Source organism: Polypterus senegalus, chromosome 6 (genome assembly GCF_016835505.1).
Source record: "Polypterus senegalus isolate Bchr_013 chromosome 6, ASM1683550v1, whole genome shotgun sequence".
NCBI lineage: Eukaryota > Metazoa > Chordata > Cladistia > Polypteriformes > Polypteridae > Polypterus > Polypterus senegalus.
In genome coordinates, this window is record NC_053159.1 from 10,916,735 (window position 1) to 10,934,118 (window position 17,384).

The 17,384-nt window shown below is 46.3% G+C and overlaps 1 protein-coding gene across 9 annotated transcripts in view; it reads left to right on the plus strand.

Moving 5' to 3' along the window:
• The window catches only part of LOC120530784 (nck-associated protein 5-like), a 746,735-nt gene that overhangs the window by 570,274 nt on the left and 159,077 nt on the right, over window positions 1–17,384 (plus strand). For all 9 annotated transcript variants that reach the window (XM_039755382.1, XM_039755389.1, XM_039755381.1 and 6 more), the window contains one exon: window positions 9,183–12,835. In XM_039755382.1, the coding sequence (XP_039611316.1) occupies window positions 9,183–12,835 (3,653 nt within the window). The remainder of the gene's footprint in view (window positions 1–9,182; window positions 12,836–17,384) is intronic.

Below are 17,384 nucleotides of genomic sequence, written 5' to 3' on the forward strand. Positions count from 1 at the left end.
CAGGACTGCCACCACACCTGGAATTACACCTTGAAGGAGATCACGGGACACCTGGGTCACTCCCTGGTGCTCTATAAAAGGGGCTGCCTGTTTCCATTCAGCTAGCCTGATTCGGGGGGCTGGAGGACAAAGCTTTCACGATGAGGAGTGGAGGCGCACAAGAGACAGAAGACAGAGAGAGTTGAGAGAGAGGAAGTGACTGCTTGTGGTTATTGTTCTTCTTGTACTGTGCTGCATAGGTGGGAGACGAGACCAAAGCGTTTCCCATAGCTGAATAAACGTGTGCTGTGCTGAAATTGAGCAATGGTGTCTGTTGGGTTGGGTGTTTGGGGAGCTGCGTGCCCCCTTGTGGTTCACAATAAATACTATATATAGTGAAATATAGTGTGGTGTCTAAGCCATCATATTCTATTGATGCTTGCAGTACCACCCCAGGGCAAGTTGAGGGCGCAGTTTGAGTGATGGTGTATAGACAGAACTTTTCCGTTTGTGTCAAACACTTGAGATTTGCTTGACTTTTCACATGGAGTTGCTGTGCGAGTGCCGCAAAGCTAGCTGTATGTCCATCGGATCCTAATTTGATTTAATTCCAGTAATTCTGCATATTTTTGAGAGCTTGACATTCTCTGTTATTACATTAAGTGATTAAGATAATTTCTGCTAACGTTATCATCCATCTGTCGAGACAAAAAAGCACAATCCGAGCCTACTGCACAATGTATTGGGTACTCAAACAAGGAAAGGAAAAGCAGAAACGAACCTGAAAAGGCAGCCATGCTTGAGCAGCCCCAGACGGTGCACTTTTATGAAAGCATTCGTGATCAAATGAATACATTTGTTAATCTGACACTAAAAATCATCACTCCGCATCACCTCCACATTTACAAGCTTCCTGTGCTCACAAGATGCATTTCCATTAACAAGGGAGGAAAAAGTGCAAAGATGCATGTAAAGCATGTTGATTCCTTCAGTCCACTTGAGACTTCAGCATCTGCTCCATAATATTTTTTTACGCACAATGCCTCCACAGCAGATTTTCACTTCATTCCTCTTGCTAATAAAATAGAACATTTGAAATGAAGAAACTGTTATTATCAAATAACTCTTAATGGTTAGCCCTGCTGTCTCACAGATCTGCGGTTTACAGCCTGTGAATTGTCACTCTGGCGACTGGATTTTTCTGTCGTTTGAGCAGTTGAGTTTATTAGTTTAATTATTTATTTAAATTTCTAAATTGGCCCCCGGTCTAAATGAGTTCATGTTTGGGCCACACGACAGATTGGCGCACCACCTCGGGATGGTGCCTGCCATTTGCTTCGAATACTATACAATACAATACAATACAATTTATTTTTGTGTAGCACACAAGGAGTGCCAAATTGAGCTTGAACATGCCCTGCTTCTGGACAGCCCCCTAGCCTTGACTCTCGAAGAAGACAATGGAAAAACTCCTAAAAAAAAAAAAAACCCTGCAGGGAAAAAAAATAAGAAACCTTGGGAGTGGCAGTTCAAAAAGAGAGACCCCTTTCCAGGTAGGTTGGGCGCGCAGTGAGTGTCAAAAAGAAAAAGGGGGTCAATACAATACAATACAATACACAGAACAAATCTTCAATCTATATATATAATTCACTAAGGCAAGACGACCAAGGAAAGCACGCCGGAAGGGGCGTGGATTCACTAAGCCGCCGACAAGTGAGACATCTATGGCGCACGCAGGAAGGAGCCACACCCACCAACTCCAAGACCATTGGATACGACGACAACTCGCAGAGCCACGCCCACCAACTCAGACGCGACGACACAGAAAAAATGGCGTCATTTATAATTCGTCTGTCGTAGAGGCCACATGCACCTCCGAGCCACGTTGACTGTTCATAGAGGCATGTTTCTCGCGGAGTTGAATCGCCATATGCAGCGTGTAAAACGGTTTGCGAGGGGTATCCCATGGGATCCTTAAAACATTCCTTTACAACTGAGGTTAGAACACAATGAAGTGAGCAGTCTTTAAAAAACGAGTTTTCGGTTACGACGCACGACCGCGTGACCATAGCAAACTGTTTTACACGCTACATACGCTACATACAGCAATTCGCATCCGCGACAAACATGCGTCTTCTTAGATACTCCTGCACTTTGTACACACCGCCCTCCCACCGTGGTCGGGTGTTTTGGTGGATTATATATAGAGAGGCAGCCAAAACCGCACAGAGCAATGAAAAGTCTACGTGAGTCACAGGTGCATCTGGACTGTGCAAAGACGACAACGACTCGAGTGACGAGTTGAGGAAGCAGTCTTTAAAAACCAATGAGCCCTGTGCCTCTGTTTCATTACCGTCTCACCTGCTTCACCAATGCAGGCCCCGCAACAGGGCAGCCAACCGAGTAACCAAAGTCTTTGGGTTCAGGGGGGAGTATGGTTACAAAGCTGAAACTTAAAGGAATTGACGGAAGGGCACCACCAGGTGTGGAGCCTTTCGCTTCATTTGACTCAACACAGGAAACCTTACCCGGCCCGGACACGGACAGGATTGACAGATTGATGGCTCTTCCTCGATTCTGTGGGTGGTGGTGCATGGCAGTTCTTAGTTGGTGGAGCGATTTGTCTGGTTATTTCCGAAAACGAACGAGACTCCCATCTGCCAAATAGTTACACGACCCAACAGCGGTCGGCGTCCAAATTCTTAGAGGGACAAGTGGCTTTCAGCCACGTGAGATTGAGCGTTAACAGGTCTGTGATGCACTTGTATGTCCGGTACTGCACGCGCGCTACACTGAATGGATCAACGTGTGTCTACCCGGCGTGGGTAAGTTGTTGAACCCCATTCGTGATGGATACCGTGGCTTGCAATTTTTCCCCACGAACGAGAAATTCCCAGTACGTGCGGGTCATACGCTCGCACTGATTACGTCCCTGCCCTTTGTAAAGCCCCCCATGGTCGGGTGACTTGGTAGATTATATATATAAAAAAGCAGCCGGAACCGCAAAGAACAATGAAAAATCAACGTGGAAAGCGACTGAGGCGGTGTTTGGAAAATTAACAGTCAGCGTGACTCACAGGTGCGTGTGGACTGTACACAGACGAAAGCGACTCAGGTAGGGAGTTGGGGGCGGGGACATAAGCGGCAGTGCGTACTGAACGAGCCGTTCAACCCCATCCTGCGCTTTGGAAAGAGAAGGCGCGACGGCGCTCCTCCGGTTTTCAGTCACGGACAATTGTATGTTGGTTCGTAGCGTGCATTGTTGCAATGTTACTTTTCTTGGTGGTTTATTAAATTACGGATATTTCAAATGTTTATTTTTTCTTCTGTGCTTAAAAATTATTTAAAAAGCGGCCTGATTATGCGGCGTATGCTACGCCGCGGGTTGGCTAGTACAGTATAAAAATTAAAATATTACAAGTACAGAGCAGAATTTAACAGTAGATGATATCACATAATCTGATCCGGATTTGTTCAGAGTCCTGGAGATCTCGGCCATCAAGCTGCCTATAGTAGTACTAGTATATGCATACCAAATTTCAGGTCAATCGGTCAAACAGTTTGTGAGCTACAGGTGATTTAAAATCCTGGACAGACAAATGGACAGCCACGGTAGTGTATTATACAAAAAGTGTGCAATAGAAATGCTACAAGTGCAGAGCAGAATTCAACAGGAGATGATATCACGCAATACGATTTGCATTTCTCCATCAAGCTGCCTCCCCCATTTGGCCATTCCACACCTGGGCCAGCCAATCCGAAGAAAGGACCCCTCCACCCCATGATTCCGAGTGATCCTCCATCAGAGATGACTTTACCTTAGGCAGCCCCAGACCATCCTTGACTCTCTAAGAAGACAATGGAAGAAACCTCAGGAAAGGCAGTTCAAAGTTCCAGGTAGGCTGGGCATGCAGTGGGTGTCAAGAAAAGGGGCTCAATACAAGACAATACACAGAACAGAACACGGGTAATCCTCAATACAATACAAAAGTGCAATAGAAAAAGTGCAGAGCAGAATTCAACAGTAGATGATATCCCATAATACAATTTGTTCAGAGTCCTGGAGACCTCGGCCATCAAGCTGCCTTCCCCCTATTGGCCATTCCACAGTTGTGGGAGCATTGGGCCAGCCAATCCGATGAAAGGACCAATTCCTGTGATCCTCCATCAGGGATGACTTTTTGAGGCAAAGCAACCAGATGGACACGCAGTCAGAAACACAGACACTTATCCTTTCACTTGCTTTGCTACCCATCTAAGACACCTTAGTGTTAATGTTTGCATTGCACCATGCGATGCATGTGTCTCTGTTATATGCCATTTGCAATGCATTTTATTACCAAAAATGTGTGTGATGCGCCGTCTTTTGGAATGGCAGAGCCACAGCAACCATACGGACACACAGACACTTATCTTTTTAGTAGCTGTGCTGCCTGTCTAAGACAAGTTGAAATATTACTTAATCAACACAGACCTCAGCGTTAACATTTGTAGTGCACCATGCAATGCATATGTCGCTGTTATATGCCATTTGGGAGTTAATATTTGTGGAATGATAAATGCAAGCCATGTTATTACTGCAAATGTTTGTAATGCACATTCGATTGGAATGATAGAGCCATAGCAACTGGACAGACACACAGACACGTATCCTTTAACTAGCTATGCTACCCGTCTAAGATGGCTTGAAGTTTAAGTATCCAATGTAGACTTCATTGTTAACATTTGATAGATAGATAGATAGATAGATAGATAGATAGATAGATAGATAGATAGATAGATAGATATTAATTTTAGTATAGTTTTAGGATACGATAGATAGATAGATAGATAGATAGATAGATAGATAGATAGATAGATAGATAGATAGATAGATAGATAGATAGATAGATAGTTACTTTATTAATCCATCCATCCATCAATCCATTTTCTAACCCGCTGAATCCGAATACAGGGTCACGAGGGTCTGCTGGAGCCAATCCCAGCCAATACAGGGCACAAGGCAGGAACCAATCCTGAGCAGGGTGCCAACCCACCGCAGGAAACACACAAACACACCCACACACCAAGCACACACTAGGGCCGTTATTAATCCCAAGGGGAAATTCACATAATCCAGCAGCAGTATACTGATACAAAAAAACAATATTAAATTAAAGAGTAATAAAAATGCAGGTAAAAACAGACAATAACTTTGTATAATATTAACGTTTACCCCCCGGTGGAATTGAAGAGTCGCATAGTGTGGGGTCTTCTCAGTCTGTCAGTGGAGCAGGACGGTGACCGCAGTCTGTCGCTGAAGCTGCTCCTCTGTCTGGAGATGACACTGTTCAGTGGATGCTGTGGATTCTCCATGATTGACAGGAGTCTGCTCAGCGCCCGTCGCTCTGCCACGGATGTCAGACTGTTCAGCTCCGTGCCTACAATAGAGCCTGCCATACTCACCAGTTTGTCCAGGAGTGAAGTGTCCCTCTTCTTTATGCTGCTTCCCCAGCACACCACCGCGTAGAAGAGGGTGCTCGCCACAACCATCTGATAGAACATCTGCAGCATCTTATTGTAGATGTTGAAGGACGCCAGCCTTCTAACTAAGTATAGTCGGCTCTGACCTTTCTTACACAGAGCATCAGTATTGGCAGACCAGTCCAATTTATCATCCAGCTGCACTCCAGCGCACCAGGCAATGGCATGCATCTATGCTTTATTCCATCTGGTATTGGAGCCGTAAAAGCAGTGTTAATGTCTGTAATGCGTCATCTGTTCGAATGACAGAGACATAGGATCTGAATGGACCTACAGGCAGTCATACAGGCACTTCTCCTATTAATGGGTGTTGAAGCCTAAGTAATCAACGGAGACCTCCAAGTTCACATTTGGAGTGCACCACACAATTCACGTGACTCTTTTACATGCCATTTGATTTGTCATGTAACAGTGTAATTGTTTGTCATGCACCCTCCGTTGGAATGACAAATGCAATGCATTGATGCACCATCTGTTGGAATGACGGAGACATAGCAATCAGACTGACACACAGATACAAAAGGCACATACTGTATCCTTTTATTAAGGTGAATTGGTGGACTGCACCCCTTTCAATCACCTTTTATTTTGACTGGAGGTCCACATGTTCCACTACTAGGAGTTTAATGACATTGCATATTTTTTTTTTTTTAGCCCATGACATATTTCTGTCCATGGAATAAATCACTTTTAACTGACAGAGTAAAAAGCTGAACAGAGAGAATATAAACGTTGTGTGTGTGTTATGTGTTAACAACACGTCAGCGATGTATTAGCCTATGAGGATTAATGTTAGGTGTCCAAATCAATATAGCTTTGCTATTTTAATACTCAGTTCAGGCCTGATGGGTTTCACTTCATCACCTAATGTGTCGTATTGTTTCAGTTGCCTCTCCCAAAGCTTGCCTTAGGGCAGAAATGAAAATCTATTTAACAGGCCAGCTGTTTACCATCCATAGAGCCAGTCCAGGGGGTTCGGTGTGCGCCTCAGGAAACATTGAGACAACATGACCTACAAGGTAATGAGATCTCAGTTTGCCCCCCAGCCCCTACCCCCCTTTAAGTAATCCTGCCAAATTAAAGTCAAGGTCGGTGTCTTTGGAGAAGGAAAAGAGGGTAAGAACCAAATACCTTGCAATTACCTCTACTGTTTACACTGTGAAATAATCGGTCTCGACACACAAAAAAGGTTTGGGGCAGCCACCCTGGCCGCAAAAAAGGGGAACTGAAAATAGCAATGATGTCCTCTGCTGAACTGTTTGAGCTATGAAAAGGTGGCGGCTTTAAAAGCCAAAACCGGAAGTGGTGTCCTCTGGGGTTGGGACAGGAAGTGACATCATTCTGGGCACCGGAAACAAAGGAGACATCAGTCTGGGCGCTGGAAACTGGAAGTGATGTCATCTAGGGTTGGCACATTAGAACACTCTAGACAAGAACAGACCATTCAGCCCAACAAAGCTCCCCAGTCCTGTCTACTTATTTCATCCAAAAAACCAATAAGTCGAGTTTTGAATGTCCCTGAAGTCTTACTGTCTACCGCACTACTTGGTCGCTTATTCCAGGTGTCTATCGTGTTTATGCAAAGATAAACTTCCTAATGTTTGTGCAGAATTTACCCTTAACAAGTTTCCAACTGTGTCCCCGTGTTCTTGATGATCTCATCTTAAAGTCACCGTCTCGATCCACTGTACTAATTCCCTTCATTATTTTAAACACTTCAGTCAGGTCTCCTCTTAATCTTCTTTTTCTTAAACTGTAAAGGCTCAGCTCTTTTAATCTTTCCACATAATTCACCCCCTGTAGCCCTGGAATCAGCCTAGTTGCTCCTCTCTGGACTTCTTCTTGTGCTGCTATGTCCTTTTTATAGCCTGGAGACCAAACTGCACCCAGTACTCCAGATGAGGCCTCACCAGTGTGTTATAAAGCCTGAGCAGAACCTCCTGTGACTTGTACTCCACACTGGCCTGCAGAGACAACAGAAGTAGGTTTAGTGCACCCTGCCACTCCTTGGCCTGGTGGGTAATTACCTCGACTTGGCCCATTCATCTTCCTCCTAATTGCATGTGTGTGACGACACGTACAGCCACCCTATCTCCGACACAGACAGACAGAACATGACTTTGCCACACAGCACAGTTTATTTATTTTTTTAAACACAGTCCACAGTCCCTTTTGCCGTTTGTCCTCCCACCTCCACTCCTCCTCAAGAGCTTCATCCACTTCCTCCCGACTCAGGCCATTGAGCGACGGTGACTGGCACCTTTTATAGGGTATCCAGACGGAGTCCAGGTGCCCAATGAGCTTTTTCCGGCAGCATTTCCAGCACACCCGGATATTATTAAAGTTCAGGTGCCCCCTTCGAGGTGGCCATGTGCCCCAACATGGTTGAGCTTCTATACTCATGACCCGTGGCCCCGCTGCAAACCAAGGAGGCTGCCGTCTGTTGGTCCCGGAAGAAATACACTCTTCCATAATCAGTGTGTCCCGGCTGGGTAAGGGCTCCCGAACACCTGCCACAACACGTTGTTTGCCGCCATGTCACGATCCTTATTAAATATGTCTTTTCAATAAAACCCAAGTCATCGGTGATACTCAAATGTGCCACTTGGTGCCTCTGCCCGCCGGCCAAGTTGTTTTGCCTGCCTACGGTAAAGTCAACTCTGATGGAGGATCGCAGGAATCATCGGGTTTCATCAGATTGGCTGGCCCAGCGCTCTTTCAGCTGTGGAATGGCCAATAGGGGGAAGGCAGCTTGATGGATGAGGTCTCTGGGACTCTGAACAAATCCAAATAGTATTATGGGATATCATCTACTGTTGAATTCTGCTCTGCACTTGTAATATTTCTATTGCACTTTTGTATTGTATTGGGGATTACTTGTGTTCTGTTCTGTGCATTGTCTTATATTGATTCCCTTTTTTGACACCCACCTACCTGCAAAGGGGTCTCTCTTTGAACTGCCTTTTCTAAGGTTTCTTCTATTGTCTTCTTAGAGAGTCAAGGCTGGGGGGCTGTCAAAAGGCAGGGCTGAAAACTCACAACTTCAGTTTAGCACACCCTGACTAGAGCTGCTGATTAACTGTGCAGACTGCATCTCTGTTGTTAGTCATTAGCACTAAAACATAAGTAATATGACAGTTAGAATTTGTTACTAACCCTCACCTATTCTGTTTCTCTTCTCAGTGCTAGCGATGCCCCTTTGGCCTCAGCTTTCAAATCCCGGCTGAGGACTCACTACTTCAGTTTAGCTCACCCTGACTAGAGCTGCTGATTAACTGTGCAGACTGCATCTCTGTTGTTAGTCATTAGTCACTACTAATGTGATTTTGGGCTATACAACAAATAAATTGTATTGTATTGTATTGACCTCCTTCTTTTTGACACCCACTGCATGCCCAGCCTACCTGGAAAGGGGTTTCGCTTTGTACTGCCTTTCCCAAGATTTCTTCAATTGTCTTCTTAGAGAGTCATGGTTTGAGGGGCTGTCAAAAGGCAGGGCCTGTTCAAGCCCATTGCGGCACTCCTTTTGTGATTTTGGGCTCTACAAAATCAATTGTATTGTGTTGCTTTGTATATTGAAAAAGAACAAACGTGCCAAACCTTTTCTTTCATGTTGACTCTCCGTATGAATAGAAATCTAATTTGCTGTGTATTGTCTTCTTTTTTTTTTGTACATGCAGCCAGTGTTAAATTGGGAGAAGCGAGTCAGCATCACATCTTCGGCCCCCAGCAACGTTTCAAGTCCTGCCGAGGAGCAACCGCCAACTAGAAAGAAAGAGAGTCACATCATCAAGGGCTTGAAGAAGCTGCAGAGGAGACGGCCTATGGAGCCCTCTTCCCTGATGTCAAAATGGGGCTACAAGGACTGCATGAACTCAAATGAAGGCATATACTCCCCTGGTATCAAATGTGGGGCTCAGGGTGGCCCCAGGCCTCAGTTTACGTGCAAAGCCGAGAGACTGGGCGCTCAGCGGGAATTTGGCAAAAAATTTGCGTACGATTCGGATTCTCACGACGATGCGGATGACGAGTCCGCCAACGTCCCCACGCTGCCCTTTGAGCTACCAATGAAGGACTGTTGTAAGAAACTGACCCACAGTGTGTCCGACAGCCTGTTTAGTACGGAGCAGACAGAAAAGCCAGGAAGTGGGAAGCCACCGAGCTTCAATGCAAAGGAACAGCCCGAGAAACTCACAAGCTTTATCAATGGCTTCTTCTCCACTAGGAGGTCGTGTTCAGGCCTCAGGCCCCCCTTCCTGCAGTTTGAGGCTGGTTCCACGGACATCGATGCGGCACTTCAGCTTTCTGACATCGATGACCTGGAGGCGTTGGAAGATCTGCATGTCGAGAGCGCCGATGAGAAAAGCGGCGCCTCCAGTCGGCTCGCCGAGAATCAGACCCGCCACGTTACCATCAGCAGACCTTCCATATCACTGTGCGAGAAAGATCAGAGCAAACCTTCTCAAGGAGAAAGCAGACCAAAGACTTTCAATTTGATTAAGCAGCACAAGGTGGTGAAAAAGACGTCCTCTGAAGAATGTATTACCGTCATTTTTGATGCCGAAGATGGGGAGCCTATTGAGCTCAGTTCACACCAGACTGGCGTCGTCTCTGTGAGCCGGAATGAGATTTCTGTCAATCAGCAGCAGACCATATCCAGCGCGGCGTACACTGAGCTGATACCTCAGGGAATGGCTAATTGTCAGAAAAGAAGCAGTTCAGGGACCTCCTCCATCTTCGAGATCTCAGCAACCCAAGCTGACAAAACGGTAAATAAAAACGATAATCTCCCGAGGGTGTGCAGTGACGGCGGGAGCTCGGAAAAGTCGCCATTGCAGAACTCTCATCCGGCAAAATTAATAAAGCCACCTTGCGTTCACACTCCAAACAAAATGACTTCTGTATCTGCTGTGCAGACGGTGGTGAGTCAAAGGACAAACGTGACCAAAATACCAAGCAGGGGCAAAGGGGGGTCACCACAAAAAGTCCCCAAGACTTCGGCTTGTGAGGGCAGCAATAACGGCGGGATGTCTTGCTCGACCGTACAAGAAAAGTTACCTTCCTCGCCTCCAATCAAACTGTCGAGGTTTGCAAAGTCTTCTGGTGGTGGTACCGGTGGCTGCGGTCAAAGCCAAAAGGCAGAACTTGCGATTGTAAAGCACAATTCACAACCTCCACCGTGCTCTAAGATTCCCCAGAGAAATGAATCGGGAAAGACCCCTTGCACTGGAACTCCTGGGTCGCCTGTGCTTCACCGGCGGCCTATAGACTCTGTCGATTATGGAGAACCTCCAACCAGAGACCGACAGTGCGAGTCCTTCCACCACGAGCTCAGATCTCCTTCTCCTCCTCCTCCTCCGCCAGGCAGGTCGACGTCTTTGCTGATAAGGCCCAGTTACGAAGCCACCTCCCCGGTGGCGCTTAAACCGATAACACAAAATGGTGTCTCGCTACATCCACGTCCACACCAGCCAGCCAACAGAGACCCCCAGAATCCAAACTCTTCCAGCATTGACAGTGCAGCCGCAGCACTCGATAGAGACCTCCCTATGGAGCCTTGCTCTCCAACACCGGTGGATGACACGACCGATCAAGTTCAGAGCCCAACCGGGGGTCACCAGACCCCAACGAAAGGTTCACCGAAAAGAATGTCTTTGAAAACAACTCACATCTCTAACACACCACAAGCTCAGGATTCCCTCGATCCGTTTCTGAAGAGCTCCAAAAATGTCATCTGTGGTTACGGTCCTCAGAAAGGTTCCTCCCTACAGAGCACGTTTACCAGTAAGAGAGGACACTTAGGTGACGGTGGCCTGCCACTACAGTATAAAACATCTTGCAGTTTACCAGTCGCACTCCACTACGGGGCACAGTCGCAGACTTCAGTTTTGACGCATCCGTCCCCCGTTATTGAAAACGGTCTCCTAAACGCGGATGAAAAAACGGTCAAGACGCGCATTCCGCTTGGGGTGAAAGTGGCAATGAAATCTCCTCAGCTCCTCCGGAAAAGTTCAACAGTGCCGGGCAAGCAAGAAAAAGACAACATCAACGCGGCTTCCAAAGGAACGGTGACGTCGAGCAGCCTGAGGCAGTGTAACGCTCCGGAGGGAAACCACTCTTTAGAAATGGGGTCGGCAAAGTCGGATCAGGAGATTAAAGGAGATGACACTCTTGATAATCCGGTCCGAGAAAAATCCCTCCCTTCAGTATTAAATGATTGTGAAAGTCCAAGTCCAGCAGAAGACAAAGTCGAAGGAGAAAGCCGACTGTTCAAAAGGTCCGTTTCGGTGACTACCAAGCCCCATCTGAAGCCAGCTCTTGGAATGAATGGAGCAAAAGCCCGCAGCCAGAGTTTTAGTACGCACTCCGGGGATAAGTCCAGTATTAACATCCTGGAAGGACATGGGAAGGTACGAACTCAGATAATCACAAATACGGCGGAAAGGGGGAGCTCTTTAACGAGACAGAATTCCGCCATCGAGGGCTTTCAGGCGAAGCCTACATGCGGCCTAAACGAGAGTCCATCTCATGCTGGTAGAGGAGCCGACCATTCATACAACCGGCAAAGTTCCAATGGAAATACAAGCAACCTCCAGGGCAGCCCGAGCAAGATATTCGGCCGGGCGACTCAGAAGCTTGATGGTTCAAGAAGTACGTCAAAGCACGAGGGAAGCAAATCGCCACCTCAGAAAGAGCTCCGTAGTTTACCTTTAGTAGACAAGTTAGGACTGAGAAGTTTTAAGTCGCCAGAAAATTCCAAATCTCCGCCCGGATATTCTTCGGAATCCACTGCAGAGCAGATGGCTTGTGGTTTGTTAGGTTCGAACAGAAGTGATTCCCACAAAGCGGCCAACTCAGTAGATGTTCCCGAGAAACTCGTCAGTCCTTCAGTGTCCACCATTGAGGAAAAGGTTATGATGGGCATCCAGGAGAACGTGCAGAAAGGCCAGGGGCAGGAGAAGAGCCACACCTCAGAAATCAAACAAAAAATGGGCCCGTCCCTGGCCAGCTGGTTTGGCTTCCGAAAAAGCAAACTTCCGGCTTTAAGTGGCAAAAAGGCAGAGACATCAAAAATGAAAGAGGAGAAGAAGGAAGCCAAGGCTGGGCTGATGTTGGGGGGCAAACCCTCCAAGTCAGATAAAAAGAAAGATAAGAAGAAAAACGAACATCAGAGTAAAGAGGGTCAGGGTCAAGCGAATAAACTGGAGAGTGGCGACAGAATCATCGCCATAATCGACTATTCAAACACTCATGGAGGTGCGCCAGCCAAGCAGCTTCAATACCCCACAGCCTGCGTCTCAAAGGACCAGTTCATGAAGGAGCTGCTGAGCAGGTAAGCATGCATTAACTTATTGGGTCTTGCTTTAGTTTAGGCTCTGTTCCTCATTTAGTCTTACATAACCAAGACCCCAACAAACACTTCTTTGGGTCTTCATATAAAGCATCTGTCGATCGGTCACTCATCTCTGACATGAAGGTAAAAATGACTTGTTACTATGAAGGATTCATGAGTCTTATGCTAAATATTGCCATAGATCACACGGGTTAACTGGTATCCACCGATGGTTCCTTACCTGGCCAATGCAGGACACGATGGATAGACTGGCATCCTGACCAGGTTGGTTAGTGGTACCTTTTTCCGGTCGGGTAGCCATTATGCAGGAAGGACAGAGAGCCGCTGCCTCCCGAGGTGTTGTTTTACCTCCAGTACACCAGGTGGCAGTGTCCTTCTTGCGTGGCTCCCATTTAGACACCTGCAAGGCTGCATGGGAGTTGTAGTTTTGCTGGGCAGCCCTGTTGGAGGTTCTCAGGTGCCATTAGGAGCAGGTTTCCTTATTACGGGGAGGTCCAACCAGACACAGAAGTGCTTCCAGTCGACAATTTCAAGGATTTGTGTTGAAAAGCAGCCACTCCACCTCACCCAGCAGTCAGAAGAGAGTGGAGGAAAGGAAAGGAATTGTGACTGACAAGTGATAAGAACCTGTAGAAGGTATTTTGTTGGAATAAAAACCTTTTTCTGTGAACTCGTGACTGTGTGGTTTGGCTGTGTCTGAGTTTTTGCGGGGTGCAGGTACCCCCCCTACAGGTCACAATATGTAATATCAAGAGAAATTAGCCTCAGTTAAGCCACCCCCAAAGTAAATCTCTCTTAGTTGGTCACATTTCTTGAGATGAAGACACACTTTATGGAAGCTTTGTCCGTGTTATGGAGACCCAAACAAGTGTTTGTTAAGGCCTTGCTACTTACGAGTTAATGAGGAATGGATGCATTTTTGCAGTGCGGAAATGAAAGTGTAATCACTTAATGATTGTGTTCTGGGATGGCACATTGGGTACCACTGCTGCTGTATGGCTCAAAGGGTGGAGGTTTAGATTTCAACTCGAGCAAAGTCTGTGCCGAGTCTGAATGTTGCCCACATATCTCTGTTGGCTGCCTCTTTGCATTCTGGGTTTGGTAACTGCTGATTGGTCCAGAGTGGATTGGGGGTTATTAGTGACACTAATTAGGCTATGTTTGTGTGTACAAGAGTCATAAAATGTATTATTATTATTATTATTATTATTATTATTATATGCCTTGGTGGCCCGTGACCAATGTTCAGGAATAAGCCTTTTTTTTTTGGAAAATGCATAGCAAGTGTTCTCACTGTTCTTTAAGTAAAATATCAAATAATAGAAAGCATGGGCTGACACATTGATTTGATTTCAGTGTATTTTTAGTACCCCAGTGCCTATCAAAAGTTTTCACTTTTTATATTATACAGCACTGATTCACGATAGATCATTTACGGAAATGTCTGCTCGGTGACACAAAAGTTCCAGACACTGAGCACACTTTTGTGTGAAATATACCTGGGAGCACTTTGGCAATAATGAGGATTACAAGCCCATGAGATGTCACACCAGACATTTTGGCCTCAGTGATAGAAGGCCTTTTGATTTATTTCATTTTATGCTGCCTGGCATTGCACATATTGTATTGATGGATTAGGAGGGAGGTGGGTGGCCTGTTAGTTTAAGTGGTCACAGACTGTGGGATTGGGTGAAGACGTACGGTGCCTTTAAAAACGTATTTTCACATTTTACTTTTATACATGGAATCACAGTGGGATTTAATTTGGCTCTTTTGGCACAGATGAACAAAAAAGGGCTCCCTAATATCAAAATGAAAACAGATCGGTGGTCTTAGCTAGGGGTTCGCAACGTCAGTCTTAGGGATCCCCTGTGGCTGTTGGTTTTTGTTCCCACCAGCTTCTTAGATCGGGGGTTCTGAATGTCGGCACTGGGGACCCCCTGTGGCTGCAGAATTTTATTCCCACCAATTTCTTAGACCAGGGGTTCATAATGTCGGTCCTGGGGACCCCCTGTGGCTGTGGGTTTTTGTTCCACTTAACTTCTTACACCAGGGGTTCGTAACGTCAGTCCTGGGGACCCCCTGTGGCTGCTGGTTTTTGTTCCCACCAGCTTCTTAGATCAGGGGTTCTGAATGTCGGCACTGGGGACCCCCTGTGGCTGCAGAATTTTATTCCCACCAATTTCTTAGACCAGGGGTTCTCAACGTCAGTCCTGAGGACCCCCTGTAGCTGCAGGTTTTTGTTCCACCAGCTTCTGATTTTAATGGACTGATTTCAATTGGAATTGAACTGTTACCATTTCCCAGATTCTGCATTTTGGGAACAATATAGAAATTAGAAAACTAAGTTTGGCAAAAAAAATATTTTTGTTCAAAAGTACTAAGCAATTATACGGCAATAATGCATTTTTTTTTCTTTTTAACAATACTTTCATGTTGTTATGCATTCTATTTGTTCTGATTGTTTCGTTGCTTTCTAATTAGTGGGTCTGACACTAAAGCAGATTCAGCCTTTCGGAATTCCTTGTTGTTTGCCTGCGTGTCCGCTCTGCTCGTTTTTAATTGTCACTAATAAGATACAGCGAAAAACTGCACAGAGAAAGGGCAAAACCGAATGAAAATAACAAAAGTGAGTTATTCATTTAAATCGATACAAAAATGGAAATATTTCTAAATGTCTTATAAATGTACAAATATGCTGCTGTACTTTCTTAATGTAAAATAAGTGGAGAGAAAAATAATTGCCAGCTTATTAATTGAGATCAGATTAATTGAGATTGTCACTGACTATGAATCTGGTTGAAGCAAAAACCTGAAGCCACAGTGGGACCCCCAGGACCGACTTTGAGAGCCCCTGGATTAGTACATTTTAATATATATGTATTTTTTTTTTTTTACCAAACTTCATCCATCCAATCATTGTCCACCGCTTATCCAAAGTGGGGTCGTGGGGGCAGCAGCCTAAGCAGGGAAGCCCAGACCTCCCTCTCCCAAGCCACCTGCTCCTCTGGGGGAACCCAATGCATTCCCAGGCCAGCCGGGAGATATAATCCCTCCAACCTGTCCTGGGTCTGCCCCATGGCCTTCTCTCAGTGGGACCTACCCGGAACAACCCCCTAGGGAGGCGTCCAGGGGGCATCCTGGCCAGATGCCCGAACCACCTCAACTGACTCCTCTCAATGCGGAGGAGCAGCGACTCTACTCCGAGTCTCTCCCGGATAACTGAACTCCTCACCCTGTCTCTAAGGGAAAGTCCAGCCACCCTGCGGAGAAAACTCTGCCGCTTGTATCCGTGATCTTGCTCTTTTGGTCACTACCCCCAAAACCTTGTAGCCATAGGTGAGGGTAGGAATGTAGATCAACTGGCAAATCGACAGCCTCACCTTTTGACTCAGCTCTCTCTTCACCACGACGGACCGCGGCAGAGCCCACATGATCCGTCTATCAACCTCCTGCTCGTGAACAAGACCCCGAGATACTTGAACTCCTCCACTTGAGTCAGTAATGTGTTCCCAACCCGGAGAGAGCATTCCACCCTTTTCCGGCAGAGAACCATGGCCTCGGATTTAGAGGTGCTGACTCTCATGCCCGGCGGCACGGTGGCGCAGTGGGTATCGCTGCTACCTCATAGTTAGGAGACCCGGGTTCACTTCCTGGGTCCTCCCTGCGTGGAGTTTGCATGTTCTCCCTGTGTCTGCGTGGGTTTCCTCCCACAGTCCAAAGACATGCAGGTCAGGTGGATTGGCAATTCTAAAATTCTCCCTAGTGTGTGCTGTGTGTGTGTCCTGCCCAGGATTGGTTCCTGTGTTGGCTGGGATGGCTCCAGCAGACCCCCGTGACCCTGTGTTTTCGGATTCAACGGGTTGGAAAATGGATGGATGGATGGACTCTCATCCCCGCCAGTTCACACTCGGCTGCAAACCGCTCCAGTGTCTTATTCTTTTAATTTCTATATTGTTCCCAAAACACAGTATCTGGGAAATAACAGTTCACTCAGTGAGCTCGGGGGTCCAATTGAAAAGCTGGATGGAACAAAATCCCCACAGCCACAGGGGGTCCAGTTTGGGAATCTCTGGTCTAAACAAATTACAAACGTAAAGCACACGATAATTGATCTTCGAAATGTTCATCCCCTTTAATATGACAAACGTAATGTACTGTAGATGAAAGTGCTTTATATGATGAGAAAAAAAGACAAAGTAAGAATTAAAATAAGACAAAACTCATTAACATAGAATAAAAGTAAGGTCTGATGGCCAGGGAGGGCAGGAAAAAACAAAAAACAAAAAAAAACACTCCAGACAGCTGGAGAGAAAAAATAAAATCTGCAGGGGTTCTGAGGTCACGAGACCACCCAGCCCTCTCTAGGCATTCTACCTCACATTAATGATCTGTCCTCATGGTATTCAGGGTTCTCATGGAAGGACTTGATGATGACGGTCATGTGGACTTCTGGCTTTTAATCCATCAATGTAGGAACATCACGGTGCTTTGATTAGGTGGTGGTGGCGCAGGTCGGCCACCCTAG